We start from the raw sequence: 18,964 nt of genomic DNA, 5'->3' as shown, positions 1-18,964 counted from the left end.
CCACAAACCCGCCGGCAAAGAGCCGCTGCAGCGGCGATTTGAGGGCAGTTTTAACCCTATTTCAGCCACTAGCGGGGGTTGGCTGAATAGCGGTGCTAAAACAACAGTAAAGCGGCGCTAAATATAGTGCCGCTTTACCACCGGTGCCCGCCCACCCCAGTGTGAAAGTAGCCTTAGGCATTTTTCCATTACCAATTGCTGAGTGTAAAATAGTTAATTTGACTTTACTGGTAATATGAACGAAAAAGAAGCCAGATAGGCAACTACCACTTAGTCATGTCTTACATGGTCCAATAAAAACTACAGCTAAGGCCAATGCAAGTATTGTTTTTAACATTCTGGCCATATAAGGTTACCATACACATAATGGAGATATTTGATACAATCATCCCAAAAAGAGATTTTCCAAGCTGTTGGAAAATCTATTTACAACTCACACCTGCACATCATCCATCTAGCTTAATCTGAGATGTGTATGCAGCAGTTCCTACCACTGTGCATTTAATGATGAGTAGATGTCACATTGTGTGATGTTCTCTGAAGATAAAAAAATGATCTAGTATTATTTGGACAGGTAAAACCAACAATACTCCACATACAAGTTTGTCCTACAAGCATCATAAACTCTCTAAGGTGAAGCCCACTCTGACTTTCAACTTACTGTTTACTGCACATTATGCAGGTACTAGATCTTATCATAGATTGCTTTTAAGAATATTTCATATTTTTTTATAGTAGGTTGAGGGATCATAAATAGTAGTTGGTTTGCAATACAACAAATGGACCAAGAATTTAAAACACGATTTAAAAAAACAATATTATAATCAAAATGTACAATTTCACATAGTAATGACAGACATTCTGGCTTACTCAGTATATGTCAATCATGTTTGTCATTTTTGACAAATACCAACAGACCCATGGCTACATTTTACAGACTTTTGTTGGATCCACGCATTGTTTGTTTTTTACACAATTGCAAGTTGACACCTTATATTATTTGTACAGGATTTAATCTGTATGAGTTCCCCCATCACAAGCTTGCCCAATGGCAAAGCTCATTTTATTTGAAGCAAGGTAGAGTTTTATGACCAAAAAATAAACTGTATACATTTATATTAAAATACATTATTATACACAAGTGATAGCATTTGGTGCAATGTTGTGTATTAATCAAAAAAGGAAAAAAGTTGCACCAAGATGGGTACATTTTACTACATTGTATTTGTCTTTATAAATGTTCTGACATGAATATGACATCATGGGCACAAATTTATGACAGCCGCATAACTGCACTTCACCATCTCAGTGTACAGAAATCCCAAATCACATAATACCATAGCTCCACAACTTCTATCTGAAACATTATAGTTGACACACAGGGCAAAATGAATATTTTTGCTATTATTTACTACCATAGGTAATTACTTTTGACTATTGTTGGTGTAAAACATATGTTACCCTCTTTGGTTACGTTGTTTTCTGGGTTGGCAGCTTGGTTCAGTGAAATACTTGAGAAAGTTGAGAAAGGTGATAGCTTGTTAAAGACTCACTGAACTGAAAAAAGACATATGGTTAATTTAGGTGTTTACAGAATGGCATTGCTGTGAAATAAGATTTCCTTTTCAGTTTAAAGGTTCGTGCTAAGTATTTTGTGCAAAGGAAGGAAACACAGGTCACTAGTGATGTTATTAGTTTCCTTTCCTCTGCTGTATCTTGTACATTGGCATCAGTTCTGAAGCAGTAATCTTCATGATTCAGCCACAGTAAAAGGACCCATTAGCTGTCTGATTCAGACATATCATAAAGTCTGCGCCTGTTGCAAACTCCTCATAGGCACAGCACTGAAGTATGAATTCCACTGAGCAGTTTGGCAGAATGCATGGATGTCAGGTGTGCTGTGTACAAGACAGAACTGATCCTCCTTTCTCCTCCAAAGTTAATTCTTCCATGGACAAAGTAGAAAGGAGAGAAACAATTTATTTAATTTTTTCTGTTATTGCCATGCTCAAAAGTACCACAAAACCTTTGTGGCATTTCAAAATCCACTGAAGACAAATTAACTTGGCATTTCCCTCTAAGTTGTGTTTGTAAACAAGAGACTTCTGGCTGTAGAACACAAGTTTGGTTTGATGCCCTGGACCTCTTTGTAAGTCAAAATGGCTGAAGGACATGAACAGTTGTTTAGGGGGTGATTTCTGGACTTTGTGCACACATTCATGTTTTTTATTTATGGGAACACTGGTGTTAAACCAGTATTGCAGGTCATGTTATCCTTGCCTGGAAGTCTCCTATCGTTGAAAGTGTGCATATTAATTACTGCGTCACTCTTGACCATGACAGGAGGCTGTGGCTTGTGTTTGACACGCCGCTGGCAGGTAAGGGATAGTCGGATCTCATCTGCCATTGTACTGCAGAAAGAGCGCTAAAAGATAGGATATAGAATACAGTAAATTAACTAAAAGGGTCCATTAGCAATGAGAACACTTGCTTTATACAAATGGTGTGGTGATATAATGGTAGACATATGTATTTAAGGAAGTACCCAGTGAAAACAATGCTTGTAATAATTAGGCAATGTACATTTAACCATTTAACTAAAGTAGTTACAATATCCACTAAAAATAAGAACTACCACATGTTAGAAGTGCTTTCACTAACCACATTTTTGAAAACTATTTTTTTTTCTTGTCAAAATATTTTATTTTATAATTCAGTAGAGTAGTAACAATGCACAAATTACATGTTGCAATAGTAATACAATCAAAAAGGAAGCTCAATTGTTTTTTTTATATGGAATCTAATGGCTTTTCCTTAAAAAATGATAAAACAATGTCAAGCAGCAACATAAGTTATCAAAATGTAGATTATACATAAAAACTATTGAGTAAGAAAAACTGAGAGCTTCGAAATCATAGTTTATATCATGAGAAAAATACAGGAAAGGAGATAGAGAGAAGAAAGGAGGAAGAAAGGAAAAGTCCGCGAAGTGAGGCCATATACCTTTACTGCTATGATGAAATATATATTGTACAATTCAACATTCAAACTACCACGGTAGTAGTACTTGATTGTCAAAGGTTTGTGGTATAGTATAATCAATCCAGGGTTGCCACGTTATTTCAAATTTTTGGATTGTGTCCTTTTCAATAGCTATCATTTTAGCGTGGGACATGGTGTTATTCATTTTAATTAGCACTTCATTTATGATCAAATTAGATGTTTTCCAAGCTCTTGCTAGTGTTTGTTTAGCTGCTGTGAATAATTGCACTAGCAAATTGAACTGTACATACGTTAGATTTAAAGGTTTTAAATTTATTAACGCTATTGCAGGATCAAAGGGAATTATTCTATCAAATAGGTTAGAGGCAATTTCAAAAATTTTCTTCCAAAATGTTTGTGCTTTTGGACACGACCACCAAATATGAAACAACGTTCCCGGTTCAGAGCAGTCCCTAAAACATTGTGCAGAATAATTTGGTACATATTTTGCTATCTTTGCTGGTACAAGGTACCATCTCATTAACACCTTATAACTCGTCTCAATCGCTAATATATTAGAGGATGCTGCTTTTGTAGTATTCCATATTTGATTCCATTCAGAATTATCTAATTTTCGATTTAAATCTTTTTCCCATTTCTGGATATATTGTGGTTCATTGTTATTGGTTTGAACCAATAAATGCGAATATAAAATGGAGATTATGCCTCTAGAATGTGGGTTGTTCTTACATAATGTTTCAAAAGGAGTTAGTTGGGTTAGTGGGGTTATAGTCTTCAATAATGGTGTGAAAAAGTTTTTAATCTGGAGGTATCTAAACAGCTCAGATGAAGGTATATTATACTTTTCACTTAAAGTCTGAAAAGGGATAAATGATGAAGAATCTACAAAATTGTACATATATAATACATCACGAGATATCCATTCCTTGAAGGTTTTAGGATACACCCATGCAGGATAAAATGTAGGATTCTTGTAGAAGGAGAGTAGAGGGCTATGTAAGGATTTCAATTTATTTTTAGTTTTAAATCTATCCCATAGGGAGATGTAGTGCTTGGTAATTGGGTTACGTAACCCTCTACGGTCCTTTGAGGACATCCAAAGTAAGTTTGAAATTGAGATAGGGTCACATTCAGCCGCTTCAATAGATACCCAAAGTGGGACTTCATGTTGTGCATGGTACTTAGTTATGCTTGCTATATGGGCTGCTCTATAGTAGCACGCGAAATTAGGACAACCCAAACCTCCATTTGTTTTAGGAAGATAAAGAGTATTTTGCTGTATTCTTGGTTTGGAAGAGCCCCATATAAATGACATTACTTTCCTTTGTATAATTCTTAGGTAGTATGCTGGGATAGGAATTGGTAATACTCTAAACAAATATAAAAGTTTAGGCAATAATGTCATTTTAATGGCATTTATTCTTCCGAGCCATGAGATTGGGAGGTGAGACCATGAATTCATCATATTGGAAAGATTTTTCAATATCTGTGGGTAATTGGCAGTAAATAGTTCTGATAAAGAGGATGTAAATTGTATCCCAAGAAATGGAATTGATTTGTCAGTCCATTGAAAAGGGAGTCCAATTTTTGCAGATGATAATTCTAAATTTGAAAGAGATATATTTAGTGCTAGGCATTTTTTAGGGTTAATGTATAGGCCTGAGATTGCAGCAAAATTATTAAGAATTGGAGTGAGATTAGGGCCTGTAACTTGTGGTGATGAGAGAAATAGGAGGATGTCGTCTGCGAATAGACAAAGCTTGTGTTGATATCCCCCTATTTCAATTCCAGTTATGGTAGGATCATTTCTAATTTTCTGTGCAAGGGGCTCAATAAGAAGGGCAAAAAGTAATGGGGAGAGTGGACATCCTTGTCTAGTGCCTCTTTCTATGTTAAAAGAATCCGACTTATATCCAGCATACTTAACATACGCTTTTGGTTTATTATATAGTGCAAAGATCCAATTTGTGAAATTTGGACCAAATCCCCATTTCTGTAATGTATAATGTAAGTATTGCCAGGATATGGAATCAAAAGCTTTTTTGATATCAAGAGAGAGAAAACAAGCAGGGATATTCCGTGTTTTAGCAATGTGTGCTAACAGTACTTGAAAACTATTTTTTGATCAGTAACTGCTCCAAACCAGGTAAAAACTACACTTGTTATTGCTGGTGAGGCATCTGCTATATACAGTATGTATATATACTGTATATCCTAGGACTTGTCACCTAGATACAATAGTGTATTAAAACTTTGCCTAAGCAGTCAACACATATCAGTAAAATTGTTAGGCTATATGTTATATTTTTCTAAGTTTAGATTTCAGATGTACACATTCCGTTGGGGTTCTGGGCTATTAAGATCAAGCAAACTATCCTTGTAATAGCCTTATTTCTTGTCCTTTAACTTCCCAATGCCAGAGCCTCTACTGCCTACTGAAGTTGTGGCATTTGCCAGCTGAAAGATATTGGATGAGCCTTACTAATCAATTGACATAAGAAATATGCTCCATGTTTTTGGATTTGTGTGGGAAGTCATGACATGAAAATACCTTTTGCTTTTAGTTGGTATTCTGTACAATTTGACTTTGTTGCTTAGAAATTATGTTCATTATTTATCATGTATTTTACTTTTGTTTTTTTTGTTTTTTTAATCACAAAAGGGTTGACATGCTTGCTGTGTAATAGACCCCATCAGAGAGCCTTATAGCTCTCTGGGGGACCGTGGAATGATCAAAGGACTACCAGTGTGGTCCTTCTTATAGGATTTCAATGGATGCCTGGTGCCTCCTCTGATGCTACAGATGAAAATTGAGAAAGCCTGACTGTGTTGCTGTTGTCAAGACTCTATGCATGAACCCAGGCATTCTCAGAACTGAGCACTAGTGGGTTCAATAACCACAAGAGAATACTCTCTGTGGGAGTAATTTTCTAAATCTACATCTTTATAATAATAGTGGTAGATCCCATCTGATGCTAAGCAAGAGAAGAAAGATAGGGGACGTTGTGTGTGAGAATTGTTTCATTCTTACAGTGGAAGAAACTATTTTTAAAAATGTTCCCTACTTTTACCTTTCCTGCCTACCCTGTATGAAAAAAGATCTGTGTATGTATCTATTTCTAATCTGCTTGTTCCAGTCATGTGATTCTGCAGCTCTGGCTCCCCTGTGTCAGTGATCTGCTGCTGCAGGGAAGGAGGGAGGGACATGGAAGCCAATGGGTGATGTCATGGCTCTAGGAATTCACAGCCATAGCTGAGTGCTCCCTAGCATAGAGGAGCCAGAGCTGCAGAATCATGTGACTGAATAAGAATAATTTTAAAAATAGATAAGTACACATTTTTTTTTTTTACACCAGGTAGAATAAGTAAGAAGAGGGGAGAAGGAACATTTTTAAGAATAGTTATAATTAGACTTTACTTCCACTTTAAACATTAATTGCAAACTGCATGCAGATGAATTCAGCAAGCACCATCCAACAGAATTATTTGTTATTAATCATTTTATTTGTTATCAGTCATTACATGTCAATTTGCCTTGCTGTTGCAAATATATACCCAGTAACTGCAAAAGGTGAAACTAGCAGAGAAACCTACCTTTTAGCTACTCATATGGTTATAGAAGCCAAAAGCAAGGCTGCTTTAAAATTTTGAGTATATGTATTAACTTAACTATATATATATATATATATATATATATATATATATATATATATATATACTGTACAGTACATTTTGTAATATATGTATTGTTCATCGTAATGGTGTAATGTGTGTATGAGGTGGACAGATAAAGGAAACAAACCTGCTCTCGTTCAGCAGTTTTCCTTAGTTTGTATATAAATTCTGCCACTGCCACAACGACAGAAAGGATAAGTCCTGCTGCTAACACAATGAAAATGCCTCCCATGTTTTGGATGCCTAGGGCACTGGCCTCCTTATTTTTTTCCTCTGGGCAACCTCCGGCTCTCCACCACCTTTCTTTCATCTTATGAATTTCATCAGCCTCCTGCAGTTGGAGAATGGCAATGCTGATCCTGTCTCGATATGGAGATGCTAAAGAGAGAACAATCACAATGTGGGTATTGAGCTGACAAAACAGGACCATTACTGAATAGATATAATTGTCACAGGGAGTACATAGATCCTGACCTCAGTTTCTCAGTGTCTATATACTATATCTATAGTCTAAGGAACTTTGTTATAAAAAAAATCTCAAAATCTCCTCACCTATTGAGGAGATTTATTGTTATACACTTATCATATTGGCATACAGATGTAAAAAATAATGTAAAACACAAAATTCTACTTTTTAACGATAATCAAACTTTTAATACAAATTAGGTTTTTTTTTTAAATGAATCCAAGGATCTCACAACCACATGATTTTGCCTTTTATTTCAATAGGCTTTGAAAGCTGTCATCAGAGGCCAAGGCCAGTTTACCACTGCTTTGTTTTCGTTGAGCTTTACTGCGTCTGCACTGTATTTGCAGACAAGAAATGAGCACAACAAAAAGACAACTGCACTAAATACTAGTTTAAGTCACCATGTTTAGTGTCAGGACATGAGCCATGGATGATGATTTCTATACTGTATTTATGTAATCTATGAGGAAACAGAAGGAACCATTCACATAATTGCCCTGCAGTAATATACGCATACCATAACACACAGTGATTGTATTTAAATGGCACCCCAAGGCAACTGCAATGCAGTGCACCCACCACAGCACTTTGTAACACACTACCTTTATTTGTGGTGTGTTGCAATTCAATAAATGCAGCAGGTACACTTTTAGGTTCGTTGTGGTGCATAAGCAACCAAATAAAATATAAATTGTCTACCTTAATGGAATGCATGTTTAACATGCAACATACCCTACCTGATGTGACCAGTGTAAACAGGAACTGAATGCCCAAAACTGAAAAATTCTGGCTACAAGAGTTTAGCTACAGTAAGGATAACACATATCTGCAGACCAGTACTGGGAACAAAAAAGGAAGCTTGACTTGCATTCTGCTTTTCACAGTTGGTTAAAATATAAAATCACATGTATATGGCAATGGTTACATAGTTGGTAAGGTTGAATAAAGACAGTAGTCCATTCAGTGTATTATGTGTTAGGGTGTTAGGGTGTTAGTGTGTGTGTGTGAATATATCTCTACTATCTCCCATATCCATGTATATTGTGTTTGCTAAGACGCCCATCTAAACATTTTTGCAAAATATTGACACTCCTCGCTGACACCAACTGTAGAAAGCAGTTCCACATCCTTACTGTTCTAACAGACAAGAACCCCTTATGCAGTTTAAGATTAATCTGTTTCTTGTCCAACTTCATTGAGTGTCTGTGTCTTCTTAAGTGACCCATACACATGAGCCAAATGCTGTGCGACATTCGGTCCATGTGTATGACAGTTGGCTTCTGTTGTACTAGCATGCTGGAAAACCAGCAGCCGTCTGGCTCCCGATCAGCCTTCTTAGCCAATGGGGACCATCCCTCTGTCAGAATACAATGGCTCAGCAGGGGAGATTTCTGTACTAAAGTCAGATTGTTGGTACAGTGGCTCCGAACCTGGAAAAAACTCATAGTGTGTACCAGGCTTAAGACTGAATAGTTTTCTCCCTATGCTAGAATCACTATTTAGATATTTGTAAATTGCATTCATATCTCCTCTTAAGCGTCTTTTCCCAAGGAAGAATTTGTTTCATTAATGTAGTTGCTCCTCATAACTGAAGTCCTCCAATCCCCTTATCAGCTTTGTTGCCTTTCTCTCTAAACTCTCTCCAGAGTAAGGGAGGAAGGGAGTTCCATATCCTTACTACACTAACAGTACAGTATCCCTTATACAGCTTAAAATTAAACCGTTTCTTGTCCAACTTCATTGAGTAGCCACGTGTCTTCTCAAGTGACCTAAGACTGAACAGTTTTCTCTCTATGCTAGAATCACCATTTAAATATTTGCAAATGACCATCGTATCTCCTCTTAAGCGTCTCTTCTCCAGGGAGAATATGTTTAATGTTTGTAGTCATTCCTCATAACTGAAGTCCTCCAGTCCACTTATGAGCTTTGTTGCCCTTCTCTGGACTCTCTCCAGTTCCAGCACATCCTTTCTGAGGACTGGGGACCAGAACTGGATGGCGTGTTCAAGATGTGGCTGAACCAGAGTTTTGCAAAGAGGCAGAACTAAAGTTTTATATCTTGAGTTGATATCCTTTTTAATTAATGCAAATAATCTACTGGCCTTGCAGGCTACAGGTTGGGCTTAGCTTAAAGTGATTGTAAAGTAGTGGCAGCCCGTGCACTATGGGCAATGGGCGCCGCCACCCATCCATGTGCCCAGCCCCTTTCAGGATGCCAGACACATGGATTCCTATGGCGGGGGTGGGAGGGGGTGGTATTTTTTGAAGCACGTGATTAGAGCCAGAGGGTCTAATAGGCTTCAAAATAGGGTGGGCCCGGGGGCACAGAAAGTGGGCAGAGGTGGGGGTGATACTGCCAGAGCCGCAAACCCCGCGAGTGGGGAGGTCGGTGGGCACAGTGGCTGTATTTCATGGGCAAAGTGGCTGTGTTTGATGGGCACATGTGGCTGCGTTTGATGGGCACAAGTGGCTGCATTTGATGGGCACAAGTGGCTGCATTTGATGGGCACAAGTGGCTGCATTTGATGGGCACAATGGCTGCATTTGATGGGCACAAGTGGCTGCATTTGATGGGCACAATGGCTGCATTTTATGGGCACAAGTGGCTGCATTTGATGGGCACAAGTGGCTGCATTTGATGGGCAAGTGGTTGCATTTGATGGGCACAAGTGGCTGCATTTGATGGGCACAAGTGGCTGCGTTTGATGGGCACAATGGCTGTGTTTTATGGGCACAAGTGGCTGTATTTGATGGGCAAATGGCTGCATTTGATGGGCACAAGTGGCTGCATTTGATGGGTACAAGTGGCTGCAGTTGATGGGCACAAGTGGATGCATTTGATGGGCAAGTGGCTGCATTTGATGGGCACAAGTGGCTGCATTTAATGGGCACAAGTGGCTGCATTTGATGGGCACAAGTGGCTGCATTTGATGGGCAAGTGGCTGCGTTTGATGGGCACAAGTGGCTGTATTTGATGGGCAAATGGCTGCATTTGATGGGCACAAATGGCTGCATTTGATGGGCAAAAGTGGCTGCATTTGATGGGCATAATGGCTGTGTTTGATGGGCACAAGTGGCTGCATTTGATGGGTAAGTGGCTGCGTTTGATGGGCACAAGTGTCTGCATTTGATGGGCACATGTGGCTGCATTTGATGGGAACAATGGCTGTGTTTGATAAGCACAAGTGGCTGCGATTGATGGGCACAAGTGGCTGCATATGCTGGGCACAGGTGGCTGCATTTGATGGGCACAAGTGGCTGCGTTTGATGGGCAAGTGGCTGCATTTGATGGGCAAGTGGCTGCATTTGATGGGCACAAGTGGCTGCATTTGATAGGCAAGTGGATGCATTTGATGGGCACAATGGCTGTGTTTGATGGGCACAAGTGGCTGCATTTTATGGTCAAGTGGCTGTATATGATGGGCACAGGTGGCTGCATTTGATAGACACAGGCGGATGCATTTGATGGGCACAGGTGGCTGCATTTGATGGGCACAATGGCTGCTTTTGATGGGCACAAGTGGCTGCATATGATGGGCACAAGTGGCTGCATATGATGGGCACAAGTGGCTGCATATGATGGGCACAAGTGGCTGCATATGATAGGCACACGTGGCTGCATTTGATGGGCACAATGTCTGCATTTTATGGGCACAGTGAGGCTTCAATTAATGGGGGGGTGTCAGTATTTTTCAGTTTGTTAGCGCCCCCCAAAAAATTTGGAGCACCAGCTGCCACCATTGTAAAGTCTCATTTTTTTTAGTTAAAAATAATAAACATGTCATACTTACCTGCTCTTTGTAATGATTTTGCACACAGCAGCCCAGGTCCTCCTCTTCTTGGGTCCCTCTTTGGCTCTCCTGACCCCTCCCTCCTGTTGCGTGCCCCCACAGCAAGAAGATTGCTATGGGGGCACCCAAGCCGAGCTGCAGTTCCCTGTGTTCATTCAGACACAGACCATGGCCTGGCCCCATCTCCTTTCTCCCCTCATTGGCTGACTGACTTTGATTGACAGCAGCGGGAGCCAATGGTGCCGCGCTTCTGTCTCAGCCAATGAGGAGGGGAGTACTGGGCAGCCAAGACACTGCATCCTTCTAGTTGCACACATTAAACAGATTCATGTTAATTTATTTATTATTATTTATCTTCAAACTTTTATCTTTATATTTATGTACCTTATTCCATTTCTTTCATTTATAATATGTTTTGTGAAATGACAATCAAATATTTCCATCCTTACCCTTATTTGCACTTCTCTACTGAATACGCCCTACAGCATTTCATAAATAATAAAGGATGTTCATATTTTGTGGCACATAGTAACCCTTTGTATTATAATGCCATATATACAGTGTGTGTATATATATATAGTATATATAGATATATATATACAGATATGATTATATATATATATATAAAATATTTTACTACTCCATAGTTAAAAAATGATATCGAGATACATTACAATTCGTGACATATATATCTGCTTACCTTTGAATTTCCAGACTAACGTAAATGAAGAAAAATAATGATTCTGCTTTGCTTTGATATGTTATAAGTGTTTCCCCAGACCTCATAAAACCATCTTACCCATGGGTGTCCCAATTCCATAACCCTTTGAATCTATGAGTCCTCCAATCTGAGTCAAATTGCAGTTCCTCTGAGTTATATATTCAATAGCTGTTGACTCCATTAGCAGAGCGTAGTCAGATGAGAGAACTCGCTGGATGCCTTCCTCGTTACTCTTAACGAACGATGATGGCTTGCTGCTCATGAACGCCCACATCTTCTCAAAGGTCGAGATGTGAGATTTCTGTAAAGTAAACAAACAAGAGTGGAGTGTTGGGATTCATACTGTGTATCAGATGAGTATGCTTTGTCTCTCAAAAGAAAAAAAGATAAAGAGAGTAAATTAGCACAAACCATTATAAAATTCACTTTTTTTCTCAACTGTGATTCCTCCAGGGCATTTAGAATTGGAAAAAGAAAATTGATGACTAACAATGATAGCACAGCTAGCCCTAAGTGCCTATGTTAATAAGCCTTAATACTCCAGATGCTTGAGCATTAGGAGTTGTATATATTTAAATCCTAAATTATGATAACGCTCTTCTTTTTTAGGAATTAGTCTGAAAATATATAGTGCTCTGAAATCCTGTATTACTGATAAGCAAATATATTTAATAAAAGCAGCAAAATAAACAGTGGTGTAATTGAAAAATATGACTGTTTTATCTCTGTTATCGAGGAGAGCTTTGAAATGGATACAAAAAATTCAACAGGTGCATACTGCTTTGAGTAAAATCTTTTGGCTACCCTTCACTGCTGCGAGTTGTGACAAGCTGTGTTCCACTGCCTGTGTACACTAATGATGTTATAATCATAGTGATTACCGCTCATCTGTATGTAGATTTCACCTGATTTAACTGAAGGTGGTAGAACTTGGGATACAAATGTCACAGACACCCACAGTGGGCTGCTCCTAGTTGCTCAGCAACATGTTCTACTAATCTGATAAAGACATCTTCTTTATGAACGCTCAATATTGACATTGCACCTGTGTTCCCATCATTGAATTTCTCCCATTTATAAAATTCGAAGCTCAAATAAACCTATTTATTTTCATCATCCCAGGATTGCCTGATTTCCAATACCAGTCAGCTGACTAGGCACTGAATTTGGAATTACTTGAACAAAAAACTCAAATATTTCCAGGTAATAACACTCAATTTAGTCATTTCTGTGTCCAGTTTTGAAATCTCTCAGTAGGCCCCCACTTTCAAACTTACTTTAATTATATGTTTTTCGCAGATTATAAATAAAGTTCCTTTTACAAGCTGTCAAAACTCATGGTTGGGGAATTTGATTTATGCCTGTAGTTAATTGGTCATCCCACTAAACTAATTTGCATTTGGCCATAAAGGATCTGCATAACTTCTACAGGCATTACTAAAAAGCAAACCTGTGCTGGCTGGCCGCATAACTATAAATGCTAAGAATACTACTTTTACACTTTTATACTATTACATAGTATACAGTACATTACACATTTTATGACGTATGAAACACTTGTTTACCATTCACGTTATCCCTGTCCCAATGGAGCTTGCAATCTAATGCCTTCAGCACAGTTACTAAAAATGTATCATGCTGTCAGTTTAGGCAGCAACTTTTTAAGCTTCCCGTAAATTTTCAGTTGCATTAAGAAACTGAAGTACTCAGAGAAAACCCAAGCAAACACAAGGAGAACATATAAGCTTCATACAGATGAAGTATTATTTCATGTTTGAAAGCAATAAGGGGGGGGGGGGGGGCGACTGTGCTATCATGCTTGGCAACTCAAGAGTGGTAAGAAGTTCTAAGTATCACATTTATTTACAAACTGAAACCAGAACAAGTCAGCACACTTCTAGGAAAGTTCCAGTTAAATTTAACTCCTTGTACTGCAACAACTACTAAACAGCAGGAAAGAACAGTCGCTTATGTGTTTTAAACCTCTAAGGGCCCATTCACAGTAAAGCGATCCATTGTGGTGCGTTAGTGCATGTGCAGTTTGGCATGTGTTATCATGTGCTACATTAGGGCATCCCATTTATTATGAAGAGGCTGCTAAAATATCCCAATGGATAAAAAAATCTGCATGACCCTTTTTTGTAAAATGCACCACAATGCACAGTATGTGTGTGGTGGTGCACTGCTATCCATTGTACACTGAACAATCTATATGCATCTATATGCAATACATATAGACCAGATGCATTACAATGCACTGTGGCAACGTGCATTGGGACTCTTTAACACTGATGCAGCGTGGTTTCCATGCAGTGCGGGTGCAGCACAGCGTACCTGTGGTTTTTGTGCAGGTTACCTGTGCTTTGTCATAGACTTCTATTACATTGGGCAGTTTTGGTGTGTTTTATAAAAGGGCACCAAAATTCCTGCATGCAGGCCCTTTGGTGCGCTTTCAGAGAATGCACCAAAATTGCCTGATGTACTGTAATAAAAGTCTTTGGCAAATCGCAGATAACTCGCATGAAAATTGCAGGTACACTGCAGCTACACTGCAGGAAAGCCGCACCACATCAGTGTGAAAGTGTTCTTAACAGATGCATTTTAACACCATTGCATGTGTGAATGTACCCTTTAATGTTTTCAATTATAGCAGGTATATACACAAAAAAAAAAACACGGTTAAAAATCCTCAATTATGGAATTGCTACAAAAGTTGACCAATACTAAAAATTCTTATAGATGACAAAAAATAGTTTGTGGTTGTTTTTAAGCCTTTAAATTGAACAGTGAGCTGAGATGCAGAACTAGTAGTTTTTTTTCCATATTGATTCCTAAATGACCTGAAAATGACTCCATTGGTGGCATGGAGTAATAATTTTAAAGCAGGAGTGCCACCAAGATTACTATATATAGGCCATTTGTACACTTTATATAAGTTCCAGATATAAAGTCAACTAACCAATAACTAGGTCACCCCACGTGCACAGTACACAAGCCACTATATTTGTTATTTTATAAAATTCTTTGCACACATAACCCTGGTATTAAGTATCCATGATATTGCCTCAGGCAGGAAAAGCTATCTGGTGACTAGAAAACCAGTAAGGTTTTCTGCATTTTGCATTATTAACATGAACAATCACATGTGAAGGAACATGTGTACTATTTCTAAGAAACAGTGTAGTCAGATATAATATGCCCATCTGAGAATTAAACTAAAGATAAGCTATGTTAATTTTACTTTCTCAAGCGTAAAAGACAAGTATAAAAATCAGGAAGAAAAAGTCAAATAAGGAAGGAAATAATCCGGAAACACTGTATTTCTTTGGTCTGACGATTGCAATCACTATAATTGTTACCTTTACTACGTTGACGTAGTTGGCACTAATGCTTGCTGTATTAGTTACAAGGATTGCTACCAATTTTATTATACCACTTTTAATACTATAAAAAAAGCAACCCCTGTTTATTGAACAAGATGAACACAGAAGTGAAAGTTGGTACAGTGTTGTACCAGTGAGTAATTTTAGTGCAGTTAAGTGTGGGAGTATGAGCTAGTGCAATGGTGGCAAGTTGGGTTATGGGTGCCGGTGCAGTGGCAACAAGATTGGTCATGCAGCAGAGATATTGAATAGCATTGTGATTGGTAGCACTTTTTTTTATATCACTTATATGACTAGATTTTTGACTGATATATACAATAGCAACCAGATTTGCAAAATGATTTTAGGATTAGATTTGCTTGGCACATCAGCCACCATTTTGTGAACTTCATTGTTTTTAGCTACAAAATTCAAACTATTTCCTTCACTAATACATGCACCCACTTTAAGTGCTGTATAATCTGTATCTGGCATCAGCTACATACAATTTACTGTAGGGTGCTGCGTTCTGTCAGTGGTACAGGGACTTGTATTCATTTAAAAAATACTAATTTACTGTGACTAGATGAGCAGTGCTCAGCCGGACTTGATTTTGTTCCTGGAATGGAATGGGAAGTCCTTGTATAGCTGCCGGAACATAATGCTGTATACTGTATCTAGCTGAGGCTACGTACAGTTTATACAGTGCTCACAGCGGGAACATGTATTGAACCAAAATAGCCAACATTAACTATTTAAAGTAAAATGAACCCTGGAGTTAGGCGTTAAACTTTATATAATTCTAAATATATAAAGTAAGCACACCACCTAACAAAAATGGTTTAGCAATTAAGTTATATTAGGCATATACTTTACATACAATTAAACAATAGGCACAAATATCCAAGTATGTCATATCACACCAAGCATAATACAGCATAGGTATTTGTTCCACTGTTAAAACCAACCAACAACCATATATGCATTCATATAGATACATTGAGCACCACTTAAATCGTATAGCAGCTGATGTTTTGAAATACATATACAAATTAGATACCAGGAATAAAATAATGAAAAAATTAGCCAAACCCTGGGGAAAAGAGAGATGGGACAGAAAGCCCAACATTTTGGGGGTGTAAGAACCCCCTTTCGGAAGAACCTCCTTCCACAAGAGGTTCTTGATCAAGGGGGTACTTACACCCCCAAAACATTGGTCTTTCCACCTTCTTTCTCTTTTCACCAAGGTCTGGCTCAGTTATAATTCTCATTATGCTATTCTGGGTATTTCATTCTTGTATGGATTTGTGAACATCAGCTGCTATATGATTTAAATGGTGCTCATTGTACCTATATACATGCATATTAAAGCACTATGCAAACTGTTGGTGCTATATAAATCCTGTATATTCTTGTTTTTTGGATTTAACAGTGGAGTGAATACCTATGCTTTATTAGATTTGATGTGCTATGACATAATTGGATATTTTTACCTAATGTATAATTGTATGTACTGTATATGCCTAATACAACTTTATTGCTAAATCATTTTGTTCTTTGGTGTTCTTATTATATATTTAGAATTATTGTACTAACAGATTGATACACTATGGAGGTTTGAGCACCTTAAAAAGCTTAAAATCTTCTGTATGTTGGTTAATTGTTGATTGATGTTCCCCTGAAAAATCTATATTTAAGATTTTTCATATCTCATAGATATGATGTGGGTTAAATAAGAGTTCTTTTCGACCAAGAGTGAAAGCTTCAAATATAATAACATTTATTAGGAAGCAGTTGAAAGTCTAGCTAATACACAGTTATCTATGTATCGTCTTACACCAAGGAAGAAAATATTAGGTTGAAATAAACTATTTACATGAAGGAATACAGAGTATATTCCTTAAAACAGTAATCTAAGTTACAAGTAAAACAGACCTTTTCCATAATTACCCTTTAGTTCCATTCTGATGGCTGAGTTACCTCCCCCTTGGCTCTGAGTATATCAAACCAGGCTGATGTCTCATTGGTTGGCCTAGCTTGGATCATGATTGGAGGGCTTACTCCATAATTCAGCCCTCTTTCATGGAAATCCTTGTGACTATGCTGGCCAGTTGATCTAATTGAATTTCCCCAGGAACTTAGGTCTTGATTATGGGTTGGGCTCCCTCCAATGCATATCCCAGCATGGGACCCTTTGAAGCGAGTAGGTGTAAAACAATGGAATTGGCTCTCTATTGTTTGTATATACAAGCCTCGCCCACATTGTCTGCTCTTAACAAAAGCTTCAACGAAAACCTTTTGCCCTGCTTTCATAGATACCAGCTAAATGAAATATATTCATTATTACAATATATTTCAGGTTCCCCTGAAAACCTGGGATGCTATATTCGAGAAACATGGCTCTAGTGATCATGATTTATCCCTTCCTGCTCTCCTTATCTCCCTATTGGCCACAAAGTGCGATGTATGGCCTTATAGACCAATAGACAAACAGGGAAAGTTCAGGCCACAGAATGACTGCCGGAGTCATTGTTGTTGTTTCCGTAATACAGAATATTTTGGCAGAATGGGAGGCTTTAGTTAAAGGGTAACTCCGCTTTTGTGGAAAAAAAATAGCAAATAAAAAAAAAAAATAATATAGCATATAAATTTGTGACACAAGTCATATTGTAATTGCATGTTATTAAAAATTACCTTTCCTTTTCAATCGGCAGCTCTGTAATTTTCTGTGAAATGCAATGCAATATGGCTACCGCGTACACAAGAGCGGACTTTTCGACCATGTGTGGGCTTCATCGGACCTGCAGCGGACTTTTTCGGTCGAAAATCTGACGGACTTTAGATTTGGAAAATGTTTCAAATCTTTACGTCGGAACTCTGCCGGACCCAGTTCCCAACGAAAAGTCCGCATGTCTTATGCTAGTCCGACGGACAAAAACCGACACTAGGGCAGCTATTGGCTACTGGTTATCAACTTCCTTATTTTAGTCCGGTCGTACGTCATCGCGTACGAATCCGTCAGACTTTGGTGTGAACCTGTGTAGGCAAGTCCGTTTGTTTGGAAAGTCCGTCGGAAGTCAGACGAAAGTCAGTTGGATAGACCGTCGGACCAGTCCGGTCGAAAAGTCTGCTCATGTGTACGCGGCATTAGAGGTGTTCTGTACACACAATGGGTACAAAAAGCCCCCCAGATATGTCATTTCCTGCTTGTGTGATTGACTCACTGATTTTCCTAGAAATCTGCACTAGGATACAAGTCAGATTTCAGGCATCCCCTGCAACAAAAATGTCATTTTTGGTAAGATACTTCCATTAGGAAATCACATCTAAAGGGATGCAGGCCCAGCAATTTTCCTCATTAGAGCTTTGCAGGTGCAGCAGCTGGTTGATAATTAAGAAACCACCCCCATTAGACTCACTTGTCTCATGGGCACAGACAAACACACATGGATTTCTTCAGAATAACAAAAAGTAGGAATCTGCAACAAAGTTTGTCAAAACCCTTACAATGTACATAGATCACCCAGAGGCAGTGGTGACTGGTGCTCCATGTTTCAGGGGGGAGGCAAACACGCCACTCGGCTGGCCCCCCCACCCCCCTGGTCAATCAGTTGGTCAGTCATTACCCCCCACCCCCCTTCCCTGGGTTGCTCGGTCAGTCCCCCGTTTGCCCGGCCGTCCATCCATCTGCCAGCCCCTCACTTACCCCATCCAGGTCCCAGGCAGCTTTGGTGGCTTCCCCCAGTGTCTCCTCCTCTTCCTCCCTGCTTCTGTGCTGGCCAATCTAGTCACTTCTCCTCTTGGTCAATCGGGTATCAGGACCCAATTCCTGATTGGCCGGGAGAAGAAGCAGGAAGACAATAGTGAATATTATTTTGATCTTGTCACACAACTGGGTGGGCTCAGGGGGCAGTGCTCTGCACCCCAAACCCACCCTCAGGCTC

At 38.8% G+C, this 18,964-nt stretch overlaps 1 protein-coding gene across 1 annotated transcript in view; it reads right to left on the bottom strand.

Moving 5' to 3' along the window:
- Nucleotides 1-676: 676 nt before the first annotated feature.
- The window catches only part of GRIK3 (glutamate ionotropic receptor kainate type subunit 3), a 929,711-nt gene continuing 911,423 nt past the window's right edge, over nt 677-18,964 (bottom strand). Inside the window, exons 14-16 of the mRNA XM_073615535.1 lie at nt 11,737-11,959; nt 6,806-7,056; nt 677-2,425 (exon numbers count right to left, since the gene is read on the bottom strand). Coding sequence (XP_073471636.1) covers nt 2,231-2,425; nt 6,806-7,056; nt 11,737-11,959 — 669 coding nt within the window. The 3' untranslated portion in view covers nt 677-2,230. The remainder of the gene's footprint in view (nt 2,426-6,805; nt 7,057-11,736; nt 11,960-18,964) is intronic.

Source organism: Aquarana catesbeiana, linkage group LG02 (assembly GCF_042186555.1).
Source record: "Aquarana catesbeiana isolate 2022-GZ linkage group LG02, ASM4218655v1, whole genome shotgun sequence".
NCBI lineage: Eukaryota > Metazoa > Chordata > Amphibia > Anura > Ranidae > Aquarana > Aquarana catesbeiana.
This window is presented reverse-complemented; position numbering and strand designations above follow the sequence as displayed.